Here is a 19,963-nt window from a genome sequence, read left to right on the forward strand (position 1 = left end):
TTCTTCCCTGGGAAAAGTGTATTTACACGTCAAATAAGCGAGATTGAGGGATTTGCGTGGAAAAGTAGGAACATATGGGGCAAGAGCCAAGAAAGCTGATATCATACTCAAAACAAATGTGTTAAAAGTAAGAATATATAGAACTAAAATACAAGTGTGCAACTATCTGGTGTTCTTTAGGTGATTATTTCAAGGCCTTATTTGTAATGTGGTCCTCGGCTAGTAAGGTATATTGCAGTAGCTTGCGCCACAGGTGTCCCATTCCCATTTCGTGCAAGCTGTCTGATCCCTTCAAAGTGATTCCAGATGGGTTCAAGTCGGGTGGGATATAGTCAACCCCTGTCCGTCCATTCATAGTAAATACAATTAACAGCTTGAGCCCCAACCCCCATGATCTACCTCAATGAAAAGGCCAATGGAAAGGTTAGGAAAATATCCAAACCAACCGGGAATATTGTGTTCCTTTATCTAAATGCAAAATGTTGTGAAACCAAATGATTGGCTAGCTTCAGTAGCAACGTCAACAGTTTGACTTTTCGCCTCACACCATGCTGCGACACCACAAGAGGTCAGTTAGACAATAAGCTGGATAAATGAGGGCAAGATGTGACTGCCTGCAGGTGAATAAACAAACAATCAATGTTTCAGTCTGGAAATTCAATCTGCGTCCATATCCACCTGTGTCTCAACAATGTGGAACATATCAGCTCCATTGCCAGCCAACCGGTTGGGTATCCTAATGTCCACAGTGGAGCCCGGCAGTCGACTGGGCCCGTTATTTATCACCTGGAACACATTGGAAAGAAAAAAATATCAACACACACGTAAAGCTAAATAAATACCGACGAGAGTGTGTGCAGAGCGTGCTGGTGTTACCTGGAAAGTGATATTGAGAGGCTGGAAGCTGCACTCCATGTCTTCAAGCTGCACGAAGCGTGAGGCATCGATGGAGTTTCCGTACACAAAGGAGTTCGGCGTCACCACGCTGCAGAAAACAGGAGAAGAAGTCCTGTTTACATTTTTTGTGTATGGGATTTATAGGTCTGTATGAGCATCCCTGTATACTGTAGTAGTTGAGATAAGAGCCAGATGTGCCTCCCTTTGCGTTACAGACAGCAGACATAGCAGCCTTATCAGATGTCAAAGTTCTGGTGGATTTAGCCTGTTTTACATCTCTCTCCCTTTCGCCCAGTGATAAAACATTTCGTGATAAGAGCGTTCATGTTGATGTGCTCCTCCAGTGTGACAACAGTACTCCCTTATTTCTTGAGCAAGCGGGCACTCAAGCCATATGGCCATTTTGTGCACATTTAAGGTATTAGCATGTTTTTTAAATTTTTTTTTATTGGTTCTTACCCTGTAATTGTTGTATCAGTCTCATGAATCAGCGGGATGGATATATCCAGAATATTGTCTGAGAGGTTGTGCTCCGGATTGGCACTAAAACAAACAAAGAAGCAAACTTATTAAATAATATGAAACACATTGATCATTATGTTCTTTTATACAGCTATTATATTCGGACGCTTGTCTGTAGACATTCCGAATAAAAAACGTACCTCTTTGCTTGCACCAAGAACTGCAAAGTGTCATTTTCCCCAGAAATTCGACTGGTGTCAAAAAGGATTGCAAAATGATACTAAAGGCAAGCAAAGAAAAACAGAATAAACCTTATTGAACTACTTTTACTTATACCGTAAACTTCTTTACTGACTCTGACAACTCCATCCCATCTTGCTTACCTTCGTCTGTGCTCTCATGAAAGGAAATCCCACGCTGCACCGGAGGAAGTCCAAGTCGACAAGTTCACAGGAAATGCCCTTCTCTTCCTGCAAAGAGAGAGATAGACAGAATAATCGGGAAGCCAGACGGACTGGAGACGGAGTAGGTAACATGGGAATTGTAAATAGGAAGCCATTTCAAAGACGAGACTCTATTCTAATGACAGAGCAATCGTGTCTGATAAAAGGTGAAGGTTGTCAGTGGCAGCGTGTGTACACTAAAGACAATAATGTTGGGACACCTGCTCATTGCACTTCCAGATAGTGAAAATGAAAAAAACTGGTAAGACTTTCGACAATGTTTTTTTTTTGCCCATTCATTTGGAACATTTGTGAGGATTAAACCTGAAAGTTGGCCTGCTCAAACTCTCTTTTTGTTTTTATTCATCTCAAGGGTGTTTAATGAGCTTGAGGTCAAGTTACGCAACACCATACTCAGCCTAGCATGCCTTTATGGACCTTCCTTTGTGCACTGAGGCACACTAAATAGCCTTCCATTCCCATAAAGGTGAAAAAACAGTTATCAACAATGTATCTCTTGAAAACCCAAACAAGAAAGGTGAAACTCCACAAGAAAATCTGAGCGGAGATTCAAACTCCACCTCACAACTGTGTGATAAACTTAATAACCACTAGAGCAGTGGTTCTCAACCTTGTTGGAGGTACCGAACCCCACTAGTTTCATATGCGCATTCACCGAACCCCTCGTTAGTGAGAAATTATTTGTTTTAAATTCAAGACATAGATGTTCTTTACTAATGCACAAAATGAGCTGTGCATGAACATCACCTTGTTCAAAGAATAAAACCAACACAATGCATGAACTCGCAACAAATTACATACTGGCAAATCAGAAGCTACACAATAAAACAGGTTTGTTCGGACCTCCTCAGTGGGGGCTCTGTCGAACCCCTGAGACCGACTCACCGAACCCCTAGGATTCGATCGAACCCAGGTTAAGAACCACTGCACTAGAGCATCATGCTGTAACAGAATGACCTTTTGCACAGCATAATGGAGAGATAGAACAAGAGATCATAACGCCATGAGTAGCTATTCTTAAGGATTGCTTCATTTTTTACATTGTACAAAGCAGAGATGGCACACACACACACTCATATACTAATCTTGACGAGTGGGTAAGTTGGCCGTGCTCCAGGTTGTGTGTTTGGAAGCTTGTCTAAACAATATGGAGCTCCACCGGCTGCACTGTGTAAACATTCAGGCCCCGACCCTGTGAGTAGTACGGAATCTTTTAGCCAGAGGTTCACTGGGAGGCTTTTGGCCGAGCCTGTGTTGTGTGAGCATGGACGAGGGTGGATAGACACAACTGAAAAAGACCCTCCCGGAACATTCTGCAGGGGGTCAGCCTTGGAGGATGAGGTCTGAATGCAGACATTGCTGCCAAGTTTTAAGAAGCCTGTTGAAAACACTTCCAGTGAGCTGCAATGGTGACATATTTGTATGATCCTTCCTTGGGTTCTGCTGATACAGCAGGGTGGGGCAGGGTACCTCATCGTCATTAACTCAATTTAAACAAGCTTCTCTCTTTTGGGGGTGGGGGGCAAGCACAAGTGGCAATGATGGAATTTCCTCTCTTTCCTGTATTCCTCTGTGCAAACACCGCCCATCCCGTGGGGCTGTGCATGCAGTGCACGAGGGAAGACGGCCTGTTTACTCATCACCCACCTGGCAGTCCTTGAGCAAGAACAGAGCACAGAAATGTCCTGAGGTTCCTCCATGGGGAAAATGACAAGGTTGTTTATTCAGCACTTCTTCACTTTCTGTCGCTTGCTTACTTTGTTAAGTCTCACATGAAAACACATGCATGCACAAACATTGGAATTCTCACAAATGTCGGGCCCCAAAGTGTCATTCGGACTGGTTAGTGTTGTTTAGTGTCATCCCAAACTTCTCATGGAGGAAACTCATCAGGATGACAATTCACAGGCGGTGCTGTTTTTTTGCATCGCTTCAGCATCTGTATGTTTATACAGTTGGCTCTCCAATCACATCTGGTGTTCCACAGGGTTCTGTTCTTGGTCTCCTTGTGTTTATCATATGTCTTTCTCCACTTAGCAATATTTTCTGTAAATATAACATCAGTTTTCTATATATACAATCTATATCTTCACTGGCTCCATGTCAGATGCCACATTGATTATAAAATTCTGCTACTCACTTTTAAAGGACATCCATAACCTCACTCTCTGCACTCCTACACATCACATCAGCCCGCTCGCTCATGTCCTCCATGACCCTCATGTGGTTTCAATCCTTTAGCAACTCTGCCTCCCCTCACCTCTGTAACAGCCTCCCCCAAGACAATCACAATATGGATTATGTAAGATATAGTTCCCCTGCTAGTTCTAAAGATAAAATGCATTTCTTCCATTCTATGTCATGTACCTATCTATCATAAATAGTGGGCGATGGGAGCCTGTAATAATAATAAATGCCATGAGGTATTGAAAAATGCATTGAGTTTCTGGTATATGAGACCGAATGATATTCTTGGTTAAAATGAAAAAAAAAAACATATACAGCAGACGATTGCAAATATTTCCAAGAATTACTAAAAAAGGAAGCACTGAAGCTGCTGAGGCACCACAGTAGTCCCAGCAGCATTGTCCAAGCAATTGGCTTCCACAGCTTTCTGACAGCTTACATTGCAAGAACAACAGCGAGTTGAGACCCCTCCTTCTTAAATCTGAGGGGCAGACAAGTTCACGCTGGGTTTACCGTAGGAAATTACCTCTGGGGAGGACCGAGAGTTAGCCTCAGCTTTGCATGAATACAGCACATATCATTACTTTGGTCTTCTCCTGTAGTAATTAGAAGTATCTCTGAGAGCTTTAAATCTGGCCAATAGATTGTTTGTCACCTCTTCATAAAGTAGGCTCCCTATCTCCTCAGTACAGCAGGTTACCCAAACTATCAGGTTCCCGCAGCACATGAGGCTCTGTGAATCTTGGCAACCTGATAAATGACGTCATAAGGGGACATTAAATTAACTAGGGCACATAAATCTGCTTTTCTAATAAAACTTGCCCATACCTCCGGTTCTACTGAAATAAAATTTTATCTTTATTGTTATTTTACATCATTGGATGTGAGCCTTGATCTATCACTTGGGTCTGATGAGAGTCTGCTGTGGTCCCTGTGTAGCATCCAAGAGCAAACTGATGGGGTGTCTCGGCGCTCATATAGATTTGCGCGCTTCCTCTTACGACTGACGTAAGTGAAAGAGGAGGTTGCCACTGTGAAATCCATTTGCTATTAAGAAAATCTCTCCTCCAGGTATGGCAGGAGATGGTAGTGGGTTGAATTTTATTGTAAAGGTGACATCATGATGGATTTCCATGATGAGTAAAATGAAGCTCTAATCGAATATCGGATATCGTGATTTTTTTATCTCCTATTGCTTAGCCTACCATCATTGTATTAAATTAAACTTTAAGGGTAAAATGGAAGAAAGGGAAATAGCCAACCAGGCAAGGAACTGACCTTCTGCCAGTAGTTGATATAGAAAACCTCCCGGGAGAAGTTGAGATAGACGTTGGTGTCGTAGGCGTCGTCACCAGCATTTGAGATGGTCAAGTTCAACGACACGTTCCTTACTCCTCCCAGAGCCAAATGTGGCCTGCTGTGTGCCCTGATTGAAACATAACGTAAACAATATATCAGCCAATAAACTATTTTCTAAACAACACTGAGCAATGTCACAGGAAGACAATTTATGAAAGGCTATTCACTCCTCAAAAGCCACAATGTTAATAATTTTGACTTTTATGAACATTATGTATTTGATTTGTTTAGATGCAGTATGATGCTATCCGGAAAAAAACCCTCAATAATAATCAAGCTCTTAACTGAGAGGCAGTTTTAGGAAATAATTAGGATTTTCTTTTTATTCATCTGTATTGGATATTATTAGACTGCACATGTGTACCTAATGTCCTAACTTAATATAGTTGATTTAATGCCAATTTTTGGACCACAAAATATAATACACACATTGCTTGACCCAAGTCGTACAATAGTAAAATGAATCTAACATTTTGTGGAGGTGTCTAATCTTCTTGCATGCCAACAGGTGGTTTTCACTAATGTAAAAGAGGGAGGATGAAAGTAAGAAAACATCTGTCTGAGCATTCAAATAAAATTTCCACAGCTCCATAAATAATATAAATGACAAAAAAGAACATCTGAAGAGAAGTTAGCAAAGTCTTTCTACAAGCGCATGCTATTGAGGAAGGGTTGATTCATTGAACTGTACTTTAGAATAAAAATTTAAAAAAATAAACCAGCAAGACTGTCAGTGAGTATTCATAGAGTAATACGCCATAAAAAGAGAGGGAACACCCTGTGCATGGAAAAACATATGGATATCCTCCAAGCATGCGTCATGGACCCACACCCACAAGGCTGATGTCTCCTCTTTTCAAAAAGGTCCAAAACCGACTTAATCAGAACAATGAGGTAGTAGCTTTGTTTTTACCCAGAGAGCAACAGCTTCCCATGGAGACGCAGGTCAGCAGCACAGTCGTCGGAGAGGCAGTTCTTCTCAAACCAAGTCTGTAGAAGAAACACAAAAGTTCACAAAGGCTTCCTCAACTCAATCTAGGGGGCAGTGTTGCACTGATGTCCGACTGTCAGCAATGAGAAGGTCTTTGTTATTGTATTGAACTTTTTCATCAATCTTTCTATGATCAGGTTGATTCATACTGAGAAACTTTAAGAGCAGAAGGTCAGAAGCTTCTATAATGCTACATTATTGATTCATTATAGATAAATGGATTTTGGGGGTGCTGAAAGACATAAATCCTTCCTTTTCAAGAAGTGCCGCCCATCTTGGAAGCATGTGGACCAGATTAGAGTTGGTGAAGTGAAAATAGATGAATCTGTCTTTTGAATTAAGAAAATCTTACACGGACAAGCTGGTAACCACCAATGTAGATCTGAATTTCTGAATTTGTACGGCTCTGATTTATAATCTATAAGGCCGAAATTCTGAGATGATATTTTTTATTTAGAGGCTGAAGCAACAGCATTAAGTATTAAACCACACTTTGATGATTTGCCTGCTAATACGTCTGTCATCATGCTCAATTAGTATAGCTTTGATGTTGGAACTGTTTGTAATTTGGTTGAAACCAGAATAATTGGCTTTGGCCACAACGTAAATGCACTGCATCATTGCAAATCAGCTTGGAGAAGCCACAACAAGACTTGGCTCATGGCCATGTTTTATTGTCTTACCTCATTCCTCACTGCGATCTTGTTTCCTTTCCTCCACCGAAGCACAGGGGTGAGAGCCGGCAAGTCTCGGTCCTGGTGTCCACTTAGTACATGCTTCCCAAGGCTGTATGCCACCTCAAACGTGATGGCTGTGAACACGTCCTTCACATCCTTCTGTTTAAAAAGAAGGAAAAAAGGAAATTACTGTGAATTCTGCTCTACCATAAGAACCAATTTGCCTCTTTGTGGTCAAGTAAGGAATAATTGTTTGCTTATTGTTCAAGGGATCCACCAACAGTTTGGAATTTTATTTGTATAATTATTTTAAAAAAAATACACAATGACAAATCATTAGTAATCCAACATCCACGGATATGAAACGAAACATTTTGCAGACGGACAGACTGATGACACACAAATGAAATACAATCCGGTTTTCAATCAGTGACTGCAATGAATTCCTGCAAAACAAGATCATCTCAATTGCTATTATTGTCTGATTTACTCAATTCATCAGGACAATCTACTGAAAGTAACGCAAGCGAAGCCACTGATGATGACGTTGGGTGTAATTATTCTGAACACATGCAACATTTTTTCAACCTGATGGTTGTGCCTATGAGAAATATCCTTAATCAGAGACCACGGGAGAACAGTTTGTTTTGGCATCGGCTTTGGAAACATGTTGCGATATGGAAAATAGAGCAGCATTTGATCAACTCTCATATTTTCATTAGATGACAGAATCATATGGAAAAAAACTCTTTTCATCTCCTTTGTCCATTATATATAAAGAGTGGGTCAGGTCAGACTGTCTCAAAGTCAACACTACAACCCACGCAGGGGCTTCATCAGTAATCTAACGACAATGAGCCAAAATCCACAATGAAAACACCCAGTTTCCGGGCATCACACACTCAATTTTGCCCACTTTCACAAGATTTTCCATTGACCACCCACCCATCCTCTTTACTCAGACAGGCACACAGCCAGTCTGGGCTTTTTGAACACGCTGAGCATCACGAGTGGTGAACCCACCCAGCTCATCAGCAGTGAGAGAGTAATAGCAGGAAACAGCACTCATTAGAGCAGGACATGAACAGACAGAAACAGATTTGGGTCTGCTTTGGGAAGCGGTGTAGCACGCAGATAAAGAGCCCGCCTTGAGATGATATCATGTTATTATTTGGTTGCTGACAACAGTGAGTTACTAGTGCAAAAAAAGGGCTTTGTAGAATGATTTGAGCCTTGATTACTATGATACTGTACATACAGTGAAAACGCAGCTGACATCATATAATTTGGTTTCCAACACTCATTTTCAGCAAAACTATGATTCAAAAGTGGAAACATGTAGATCGAACCATTGGGGATGGGTTCCCTTCAGTTACTCAGTTGGACACCTGAGGACCAAAAGTCATTATATGCCACTTACTCTACTTATGCTACTGATCAATATTAATAAAGCAGCTGGCCAGAGACAGAGGTCAGACTTCAATCCATCAGTGGGCCTGCTGAGATTCATGCCACATTGGACAGAGATTGCGTTGTGTTGGGTTTTGCTGCTGTTCAATTGGACGGTGGTAACATGACCAGTGTTGGAGCCATGAGAAATGGCGGCAGACTTGTCTCCACCCCCAGTAGCCATTAAACCAGCATGCTTCTAATGGCCCCTGTGTGAACTGAACCCCCTGGGAGTTCATTGCTGGGGTGTGGAGCCCCGAAAGTCCCTCTGCTTATCTCACGTTTTCATAAGCCACATGAGAAGTAAGGCTTTAGCGAGGAATGGGGCATAATGACTTGAAATGTTGCAGGCTGAAGGAGTGACTTTTTGGACCACTAAATAGGCATAATTATTCTATTAAACGACTATGCTGTGAAGGGATTTCCACATCTCAGAGCATTCATTTGATAGAGACATTTTGACATAGGAAACACAAGACGGCCAACTGTTAACTGAACAGGCTTACGAGCTGGAATCTGTCTTCTAACAAGTCTTCTGAATTTCACTTATCCCTTGATCAATGCTCTCAATTGCCACCACACCCCTGGCACAAACACCTCCCGATGTTGCACCGACATCATATACAAGCATTCTTGAGCACCAGCTAAAAAGGCAACTCGGATAGTGTTAACTACAGACTGAGTTGATGGAAATACACTCAACAACTGTTTGACGCTAAACAGTGGACAACAGAAAGCTTGTGAGCGGCCTTTCTTACATCAAAAGACTCCTTAAGGGTCAGATGACAAGATTTCCGGGAATGCAATGCTTCTTTTAAGACTTCTTTAATAAAATAATTTGAAATGGAAAAAAAAAAAAGGGGAACTAAAGAAGTCACTTTTAAGAAAGATGTCACACTGAAAGGCTACAGCTCATCTTGGTCTCATATGACTTCATTTTTCACGAGGTTTATTATACTGATCATGGGTGTGATGCCTTGCTGAAGATCACTTCAGCATTAACAATTCACATTAGGATTCCTTCATCAATTCGTATCGGACTCGAATCATGACTGTCTTAAGAGAAGAACTCCTGCCGCTCATTAGCTTCAGTAGTGACACAATGATATATGACATATTCTCCAACATCTTAGTACAGGAAGTGTAGTGTGTCGGAATTTTTAGGGGGTATTTTGTTGCCGGGTCATCTGACAACTCCTGTGACATGGTACTTGACCTCAGTCAATAGGATGACCGTTTAATCCCTGACTAACACAGCAGCATGCCAACATGACATGAGAGAAAGCGAGACACTTCTATTGCTTGAGGAAAAATTGCTCGTTGAGCAGAGCCAGCGGCACTGCTGACTTTTGACATCTCCTCGAGGGAGTACCGGAACAAAATCAAACGGACATAAACTACTCCAAATGTTGAGCAATTTGAATAACCTAGTCAACTAGATGAGTATTAAACATTTCTATTTCCTACATTGCTGTGTCTATACTATATAAAAATGTCAGAATTACTGCATGGTGACTGTAATCGCCTGTCCCCATCGCACCACTGACTTCTTAATGCTTCCAGTCACACTGTGTGCAACCCAGCAGGAACTATTTTCTTTCAAACTCTGCTTTGGCAACCGTAAGCTCTCAAATATAATATGACAAATGTACATGTTACTACAGTTGTGTTTTTCTTGTAAGTGCTCTTCCTTTCCATATACGTATTCATGAAATCGCAGGAGGCTTGCCCTTCTTTGTGTTATGAAAGAAAACAGCTGTGGCACAGAGCTTTATCGACACCACCACCTCACTCTGGAACAGAGTTGGAGCCAACGCTTGGTGTTTATGTTCACACACAGAGCCAGCGTATTTGGTATGTGCTCACTCTACAATCGCATAAACAGAATGTATGTTTGCACTCAAAAGACTTCAGTGAATGAGGCTTATTGCAAAACTCCACCTTGGTATTTCTCGAGAAGCTCGGATATTCATGTTAATCTGATCAACATAAGGGTAACAAACCAAGCATGCCCCCCCCCCCACCTCTCATAACCCGGCAGCCCCTTTGGGTCGGAGTTTAGCGCTACCGCAGTGGTTCATTGGGAAGAGTGACGTCAGGCTGTAAGAGGCTCTGATCTTTAAACGCCTCACGCTTGCCTGAAATGCACAAGAGCTCCTCTCTCAGCCAAACCCTCAAAAGCATATGGTTGGATCCTGCTCATGGGAAGTTTTATTAACTTGCGAGGGAAACACACACAAACCCTACACTCCTTATTAGGACAATAGACGTTTGGATGACTTGCAGCTTGAGGCTTTTTCATTGGAGGGCTGAACGCCAGGGAATCTTAGACCGAATGGAAAAAGCTTTTGAGTTAAGTGATGAATGAATCCAGCCTGTCCAACCTTAGCGTGAGATGTGTGTATAATGAGACATGTATTACTTGCAAGAAAAATTCCAGCCTATACTGTACTATGGCACAATGTCCAGAAATGTGAAGAGAAGTGGTGTGCTCCACAAGAACCACAATCCTGCTTGAAGACGTGAGAAGTCTGGAGTGGACTAAAGCGGTAACGGAAATCGATGTCTCGGGAAATGATTCTCAGCTCGTGTAGGTGTGTTTTCTAACCGGCCAAGTTGTTCTTCTGAGAATTCATCAGAAAAAGTCAAGCACTCAAATATGATCAAATGTCACCATTTAAAAGTGTCACACTGCAATGATAGACTCCCAAAAATGGAAAGTTCTCCTGCCCCAAAACACTCTATAAACATATCATTCATTCATCGACACTATTTATTCTGTTCAGGGTCCCAGCGCGAGCTAAAGGAACACATCAGACTTAGTAGGATTGATCACCCGTCAATCACAGGGCAAGTTAGAGAATCGATTTCCTGCCAACATGTGAACCAATCCACCACAAAGGCCCGATGGGAACAGAAAATACATGCATGTAAGTTACCTCATCAGAAAATGTCTGATGAGAATGCATTCCATTACAGTACTTGCTTATTCCACAAGCACTTCAGTCACCACTCAAATGTAGTTATTGGTGGATAAGTCAAGTGAAGTCATGAGTTCTTGTTGATCTGTTTCATTTTGTGCCAGTACATTCTGCAGTCGGTATGAATTGAAATACATGTCAAAGCAAAGAGCAGCCACCTGCATGCAACAGTTGGCCTGTTGTGTCAGAGTCAAGGACAGAGCGACTGGCTGGGTTTCATTCAAGCTGTTCTTATTCTGACAGATTCTGCAAATACATATGCATGAGTTTGACCAAAACAGCTTCCTACTTTTCCTAAACTTAACCTTTGCAAGATTCAAGGGCTTCTAAAATCGCACAACGCCGTTTGTAATTGCAAGCCTGATTACAAAAAAAAGCTTACAAGCCAACAAAACATGCACTTGGACTTTGGAAGCTTGAGAGCCATTGGAAAGTCCAGCTCACACCAGATGTATGTTTTGAAAAACTTCAACAAACATCCAACGCACGATCAAACATTCGGCCTGTCTGATGTGAGTGGCCGTGGTAGGCAGAGATGTTTGTCCAGCTTCAGGCATTAACCCGATAACCTCCAAAACCTGCTGTCCATCACAACATAGTGAACATGACACAATCCAAACAAACTGAGCATTGAAGAGGTCAGTGCACACTGTTCCCTTTGCAGTACTCATGTTGTTTACTTATTGCGATGTATTATTAAATCAACTAATCATGTTTAAGAAAACAAGTTTTATTCACTTGTGAATTTTTTTTAATTGATCCACAGTTGTCGCTGCGTCCATTTTTTTTGTGGAGCTATGTAGTCTCAGAATGCTTTTTTCTTTATTTGAATTACCCACAAACAGAAAAAACAAGTTCAGCTTTGCTTTTGTTTAATTTAGAACCTTATTTGCTTGCGACCATCCATGAAAAGGCAAATCTTGATCTTGCAAAATGCAGCGTGTGGCAGTGTTGAAACACATCCTATGAGCAAATACATATTTCCTCCTGACCATCACTTAACTGACGGAAACCATCTGGACTGTCATGCAAGAAGCTGTTACACAATATCAGGCATGCGTGTTAATAATTTGCAAAAGTGCTTGAAATTTGCAATTTAAAGTCCACGACTGGAACACAACTTTTTTTTCTTCGCATGCAATGTTGTGGCAAAGCTGAGTCAACAAAAACCTGCTGGGTGCAGATAAGGTGCTAAACCTAACATTTACACTTTGGCAAACGGATTACATGTACATCAACAAATATCACAAATCCGAATTATGTTCAACTTTTACAGCCTCGAATGCATCATAAAGAAGGCATTCAACATTTGACCCTTGGATAGTGAAAACCACAGCTGGGTTTCATAAAAGAGGAGAGCTAGGTGCCTGAAGTTCCAGCTTGAAATAGGCAGATGGAATGAGCTTAGGCTACTGGTCAAACATACCAAAATCATCTGCGTTGTTATTTTTACAACATTCTATCAACAGTTACTTGATTCAATGCCAGCTACCACAGTTGTGTTCAGTACCAAATGAATGTGAAGGACTGCCAGTCGCCTATAAATACACAAATGTGATTTTCTCACGGCTTTCTCATTCAACCCTTCCACATTTCTGATCAGGCCTATGCTTCTGTTCTATTTTCAGGATCACCGGATTTAATTCTGGAAATGACCCCGAAGCAGCACAGTAGCAGAACCAAGAGGTGGGCAGGTCAAAAGGTTTACACTTACAGCTTCGACATTCCACAAATTCTTAACCCAACTTATCATTGTAATCATCATTATCATCATCATCATTAACCCTTCACTTCTACACAGAAACATTGGCGATGAGTGCACTGTAGAGTCACGTGCAACAAACTAAACTAAACAAAAGACCAGAGTACAGATGAGATCCTTTTAAGGAAGTAGTTCCTAACAATGGGTAATCAAAGAGTCAGGTCACCACTGCAGCAAATAGCTCATAAAAAAGGTAACTAATTGTGTCCAAATAAACATTTTCATTAGCATGAAAGCAGGCAGTTTCATTGTAAAATAATTCACTCAGCGAGCCAAAATTCTGTTGTTGTTTACAAAAGGATCCCTCTAAAGACTTCCTCACTTTGAGAAATTAACTTCCTCCAACATGGTGATTAAATTTTTATCTATAAACAAGAAGATTATTATCTCCACACTCATGCAACCAGTTAAAACTAGCCGGATACGAATAGTTCCGTAATACAGTTAAAACAACTCGAGTGTGATTATTGAATCTTTGGGAAAGTTACCTAAAAGTGCTAAATGCAAAAGAAAGCTACAGGGAGGGGCAGCTTAAAAAGTGCAGTGTTTGTGTTTGAAACCGTTCCATCCTGGTGATGGAAGAAGGCTCCAGATGCTTCCTGGAGCTGATTTCGTCACTCAGCGCAAACGCCTTTGGCCACTCTGCTTTACTGTTGTCATTGGAGACATTATTTATGGGCCCACCCCAATAAAGCTGCAACACACAAACGTGATGGTGCTAAATACATCCTTCAAGAGGTCTCTCTGCTGGATATAAACAGATATCTCACGTATACATTTTTATGTTTACGTTTCTGCAGACGTTAGCTTTTAATGCAGGAAGCAGAGGGTGATGTTGACATCTACAATAACAAGCATTAAGAAAGAGAAGTGGGAAATGACAACACGGTCAGGGCCATGTCTCCAAGTGATGAAGTAATGCCCCCCCCACCCCCTCACTCTATAGGATAACAGGATTGTGCTCTCTCTACTTGTGTTTCCTTTGCCGTGGAAGTTGAGGAAACATGGCGAGAGAATCCTTCTCATTGTGGCCAGACTTGGCCACCCATAATGTTTCCTTGCGGTGGCATCGTGTGGTAAGCAGACAGCCAAAATCCTGCAGAACCATTTTGCCCAGCTGCCAAATTCAACAAAGTCAGCCAATCGGCGCAACTTTCGGTCAGTCAGATTGGGCGATGAATTTACGATGGCAAGATCAAACTCGGTACAACGATCCACGGTAGAAACGACACCTCACTTATGACTCCATTGCACAATTATAAGAACAACGTCAGATGTTTTACTGCAAGGGGGAAAAAAAAAAATCTGCTGGTTGCGCACTCCCAAAACAAGGCTGAAGAAGAGCTGTTTCACATTCCCTCTGGCACGACCATGTAGGGAAATCCTGGCAAAAATATTAGTCTATGCTAAATTTAACTGGAATAATTCATCTTTATAACCTTGTGATATAAACAGCCGGAATTTCAGGACAAAGCACCGAGTATTAGCCATTGACGTTTTCCACTTTCGATATTGCTACAGCACAGTTTAATTATATTCTTTAGACACGATGCTTGACGTGCAGCCGTGTGTGACAGAAGACAGCTGGATATGATTACCTTCCCGCTACGTACTTTAACTGTATCAGCTCTCTCGGTAAATGAAACCAAGGGGGCGGCATCAAGGGAACTGCACGTTTCGGGTGAGTCTGTATTTTGTCTGTAAAGCGGCAAACAAAGCAGGCAGTGTGACAGCAGGCCCGACTCAGGGCTCCCACGTGCCAAGCGATGCCGTCTTTGAGACTTGATCCACATGGGGGACTCTTTGGGAGGTTGTTACAGGAACTGCTGGTTTGCTTTTCTCTCGCCAGGGTTTCCTGTTTGTCTGTCAAGAGAAAGCTGCTAGGTGCCAATGACATGGAACATTTGAACACTCACTTAAAAGGAGTGGATTATAGGATTTCAAAGCATCCATTTATTTGATTAATTTAAAAAGATGGCAACTACAAAAGAACCAGTGTATACTGTAAATCGCGACTGATACACTTTTCAATTTTAACATCTGAATGGCGCTTTTGTTCCACAACAGAAAAACAAGACTTAAAACTGACTACAGTGGAAGTAACCCCTCTAATTTCAAACAATTCAGAATACAGGAGTCAGAATCTTTGAGTTTGTATGCAGCCTTTTTGTTGAATTTGTGTGACAGCTATTCCCAAAATCTGCCTCAAAAGTAGTTTTAAAAGAAGACCATAGAAAGATATGCAAATATACAAAAATGAGGTGATGTCGCCATAGGTATTATCTTATACTTTACTATTATTACTAGTCAACAATTGTGTGACATTTAATAATTCAAAAGTCTACACTGTAAATAAGGGTTTTGTGATTGGTTTTGTGATTGCTACAGTGTGCACTGGTAATAGATGTTATTTTCTATTTTCCTTTGGAAAAATGGCTTGGAAATCTGAATATACTGAAAGTAAAATTGTCTTCATTTCTTGACGAAGGCCTATAATTTTCATGATATAGCACTGTTAATTACAAAGCAACAGTAAGTCAACGTGGTGAGAATAAGCATATCAATGGAGTTTATCATACGCCTGTACCCAAAGGAAACAATAGTGACATTGTATTTTCCCGCAAAAGACAAGTTCCACAAACTACAGCATTGCAATGGTGCCAGGCAAATGTTAGCGGGGCACTGGAATATAGGCCAGGGCAAAGTGCACGTGTTAGGGTGTAGCAAGCAAGACACTTACAAGCTAAATTAAACGGACAACTGTTTCGAGCAGGGCTTTAGCAGCCTATTTTAACTCCTCCTTGGAGACTGAGATGCATCCACTGACCTACAAAACACCAGTCAATGTCCACAAATGCTCTTGCTGCAATTTAAGGCACACATGCATGAGCCTATGATGGACTCGCTGGAACAAAAACACACGTATGACGATGGACACTTTGCAGTCGATGTAAACAATCCATAAGCATGACACGTGACCAGAGACAGAGTTCAGGAGAAGTGCAGAGCACCTAATAAGGCCTTAGTTGAAAAGGGGTTGTTGACTCGGACGAGCTATGAATCAAAGGAATCAAAGCAATGCAAGACATGTAGACTCCATGAACAGACATTGTGAAAAATAGCTATGTTATAGTGAGACAGGCTGTTTATACCAATGTCACATTAACACCGCACCTGTTGTGCCACTGAACATTCTGCAGATGAAAAGCACACTGAGCGGTAATCCGTTCTCAAAGACAACTATACAAACCGCTGTACTACAAACGCATCACTGTGGCGATAGGGCAAGTTCAAACAACTTGCACAAAAAGCAAGCAAGTACTCTGAGCAAATACTCTGTCTAACTTTCTATGTGGTTTCCTACTTCATGTTCACAATAACATGGCGGTCTTAAGAATGTTGTCACCTAACACGCCAGGTATCTTTAGTAAAAAGAAATATGCATATATATTTTCATTTTCAGTTCAACGTCCACATCTGCCAAAGTTTTAAGAGGTGTTTCTTTTGGCACAATGCATTGAGAACTCGCCACACCAGAAAAGGACGTCAATTATTCCAAATCATTTAAGGCAACAAATCACGATGAAGAATTTGGCTTGCCTGACAACATGACTCAGTGGCACACAGCACCTCTGGTCATTCAAATCCTAATTACTCATAACTGTGCAAAATCTTTTTTTACCCCTCCAAACAGGGGCAAAAGCGTGTGAGTGGTTTTATTTAGCCGAAAATAACCAAACATGGACCATCTGGATGGCTGGTATGCCGCATGTCCATGCCAATGAAAACATGTTGAAAACGGTCAACATGAAAGACTTGCATAATTTCAGCAGGTAATACTGAATATGAGCCTCTGCATGCGGCATACCTGCTGCTATGTTACATGTTTTCACAAAGTGTGATTTACTGGTCTAGACTTTCACTTGAATGGTAGAAATTGAGCATGTCTGTTCCGGTCCGTTGGATTTTGCTGAACAAATTCAACTTTAACGCTGTATATATTTTTTTTCTTCATTTAAATGGTCATTCAGGACTGGTACTGGCTGCAAATATATATTTTTCAATTGCTAGCTCAGAGTTAATGTTGAGCAACTTTGGCGCGTCTCGGCTCAAGAAATCAATTTTGACGTGGGGCCGACATAAAAGCAACACAAGTCTCACCACCCTGCTGAGGCACTCGACCCTGTTCACTGTATACAAAGACTCCCTGGTGAAGCTTCCAACCCACCCATAAGGATGCAACTGGGAAACCAGATGCTTTCCATTAGCATACCGCTTCTGGGGAATGGGCCTACTGACTGGTTGATGTGGGACAACATGTGAGAAAGATAAATGACTCCACTGGTTTGGAAGACTCCTCGAAAGGGCAACGACATCATCTCTGCTAATGCTGATTCTTTAAAGTTTAGGACAAACACATGCTGGAAAAGAATAAAGAGTCACACCAGGTCATTATGTGTGCACTTTCGCTAAGACATACCGTCACCCTATAGATGTGTCGGGTGTTGATTTAGCACATATACAAAAAATAAAAAGTGGCAGTGGAACAAAATATCAACACTGTGACCGACGTATGGATTGAACAGTATAAATCATAAAAAAAAAAAAAAACACTATTTTTCATCTGTGCTGTGTGACGCAAACTATTGTGTCTGTAGGTCACCAAGTAAAAGCTTGGCAACACAGCTTCCCACACAAAAAGTACTAAGAGTGCTCTGTAAAAAAATTAAATGGTCATGAATTTTACAAGCATGCATTATGGGCTTCCGTCTATGAGAAAAGGAAACATGGCCGGTGCCCTCAGGACGTGGACCCTCCCTGTTGCTGCAGAACCTAATCACAGCGGAACACAATAGAGGGACTGTGATGACAAAGGCAACTTTGTTTCTGTCTTTTTCTGAGACTTGTACACTTGAGGCTAATAACACAGAACCCTATGACAGCATGATTTCACCAAGCGCATGACTGTTACATTAACCTCAGCAACTGTTGGTCGGGAGAGTGCCAATATTCTCATAGCACATCCATGATTGTGAATTTTGCTCGCTTGTATTACAGAGCGTAAACATTTTAACTGGAAAAGTGTGCACTTGGCCTCCAAAATAAACAGATGAAGATAAAACAAACTTCTGAGGGAAATAGTTCTAATGTCACACTGAGTGTTTCCGTCGTGGGAAACAAACTGACAGACTATTTAAGGGAGTTAGCAGCAAAGAAAACAAGCCAACACGAAGAACCAGACAGTCCAAACTTACTTTGACATAGGCAGTGAAGCGCTGGCACTTGTCATTGTTGACGTCCAGGTTGAGCTGCTGGTTTTTCTGGCTGATCTGAGAGCCACTTTGAATGAAGTAGACCCGTGAAGGCAGGTTTTTTTGTCTCTTGTCCACATCAGCCGTCAAGTTGTACAGCAGCTCTAAACCGGATCATACACACAGTGTCAATTGAATCCAATGGGTATCAATCTGATTGGCATTTAGAGTGGTGATTTTATTTTGAGATTGTCATCTCCGAGGTGACTAATAAAATGAGTTATTTTGATTCTGGGATGAATGAAGCAGAACTTGGTGTAATAACTGAGTTTAAGGTGAGAAGATGATGAAAAACATTGGAAAAAGGAAACCAATCCTCCAGCTGGTCAGGCAGACGATGTTTTTATTACACCCCGGCTGGTTCCACCCCTGGCTTTAGTGATGGAGAAAATGAACAACTACTCTCATTTTGAAGAGGAATCACAAGTATGAGGTCAAGTGTTACTGGCATTTCTGAGAAATCTACACACTCCTGTCATTCAAGCTCCAGTACAGTGAATGAATCAACCTCAGTCTGTAGTAATTGCTTCACAGGGTGTTAGACTGCTAAAACACTGGGAGGGGCAACAAACACACCCAGGTAGGACCGAACCCCTCTGTTTCTTCCATCCAGTGGAGCACCATGAGCTCACTCTCAAGAAGGCAATGGAAGGTTGCATTGTGGACGTCACCAAACACATGGCGCTGCACTTTCCACGTGCTTTGCCAGACGACCAAACAGAGGGGCTTTATTCCGGCAAGCGCTCATTATGCAACACGTCTCTTACTCCCCGGGGGGTGGGAGCTGGGAGAGACCGCACCCAAACACTAGAACAGGATAGCACCTCAGCGTTCAACGCCACCATAAGCCCTCAGCAAAGACTAAGCACACAGACTTTCTTCCTGTCCTGGCAGAATCAACATGATCTTTCTTTAAAAGATTCCTTCTGTTTAAATGAGCAGCGAAAGGTCAGAAAGTAAGATTTTTACTTGAGCAATAGCACCAATAAACGCCTAATGGGATTTTTGGCTTTCAACATTATTTTCATATTATCCTCTGAATTGAGAGCAGGCAGGGTGCAAAAATGTTGATCTCAAGCTGCAAAAACTCTCAAGTGTTTCAAGTAGCGGACATTCGTTTTCTGGAGGTGTTAACACACTGTGGGAATATGATGGAGATGGACTGTGTGTGTGAAACTTACTGATGTTCTCTCAGCCTCACCTATTTGTCCAGGAACTTGTCTTCCATGGAAGCGCATGCAAACGGTGATGTTGAAGCAGTTTATGTTCTGGCCTTCGTGGCACTGAGGTACAGAAATGTTGATGGACACAGGCAAGAAGATGGAGACGTCCACTGTAATGACAGGCCGGGTCCTTGCACCACAGGGATTATGAGTTAGTATAAATAAAAGAAATAAAAAATAGACTGCTGCTTTACCATAA

At 41.6% G+C, this 19,963-nt stretch overlaps 1 protein-coding gene across 1 annotated transcript in view; it reads right to left on the reverse strand.

Moving 5' to 3' along the window:
- The window catches only part of itga9 (integrin, alpha 9), a 36,474-nt gene that overhangs the window by 5,873 nt on the left and 10,638 nt on the right, over positions 1 to 19,963 (reverse strand). The window contains exons 14-23 of the mRNA XM_088384994.1: positions 19,743 to 19,894; positions 18,485 to 18,645; positions 7,044 to 7,196; positions 6,283 to 6,359; positions 5,289 to 5,436; positions 1,743 to 1,829; positions 1,560 to 1,639; positions 1,357 to 1,440; positions 877 to 985; positions 679 to 786 (exon numbers count right to left, since the gene is read on the reverse strand). Coding sequence (XP_088241120.1) covers positions 679 to 786; positions 877 to 985; positions 1,357 to 1,440; positions 1,560 to 1,639; positions 1,743 to 1,829; positions 5,289 to 5,436; positions 6,283 to 6,359; positions 7,044 to 7,196; positions 18,485 to 18,645; positions 19,743 to 19,894 — 1,159 coding nt within the window. The remainder of the gene's footprint in view (positions 1 to 678; positions 787 to 876; positions 986 to 1,356; positions 1,441 to 1,559; positions 1,640 to 1,742; positions 1,830 to 5,288; positions 5,437 to 6,282; positions 6,360 to 7,043; positions 7,197 to 18,484; positions 18,646 to 19,742; positions 19,895 to 19,963) is intronic.

Source organism: Syngnathus floridae, chromosome 9 (assembly GCF_059516105.1).
Source record: "Syngnathus floridae isolate MCC-2025c chromosome 9, RoL_Sflo_1.0, whole genome shotgun sequence".
NCBI classification, from domain to species: domain Eukaryota; kingdom Metazoa; phylum Chordata; class Actinopteri; order Syngnathiformes; family Syngnathidae; genus Syngnathus; species Syngnathus floridae.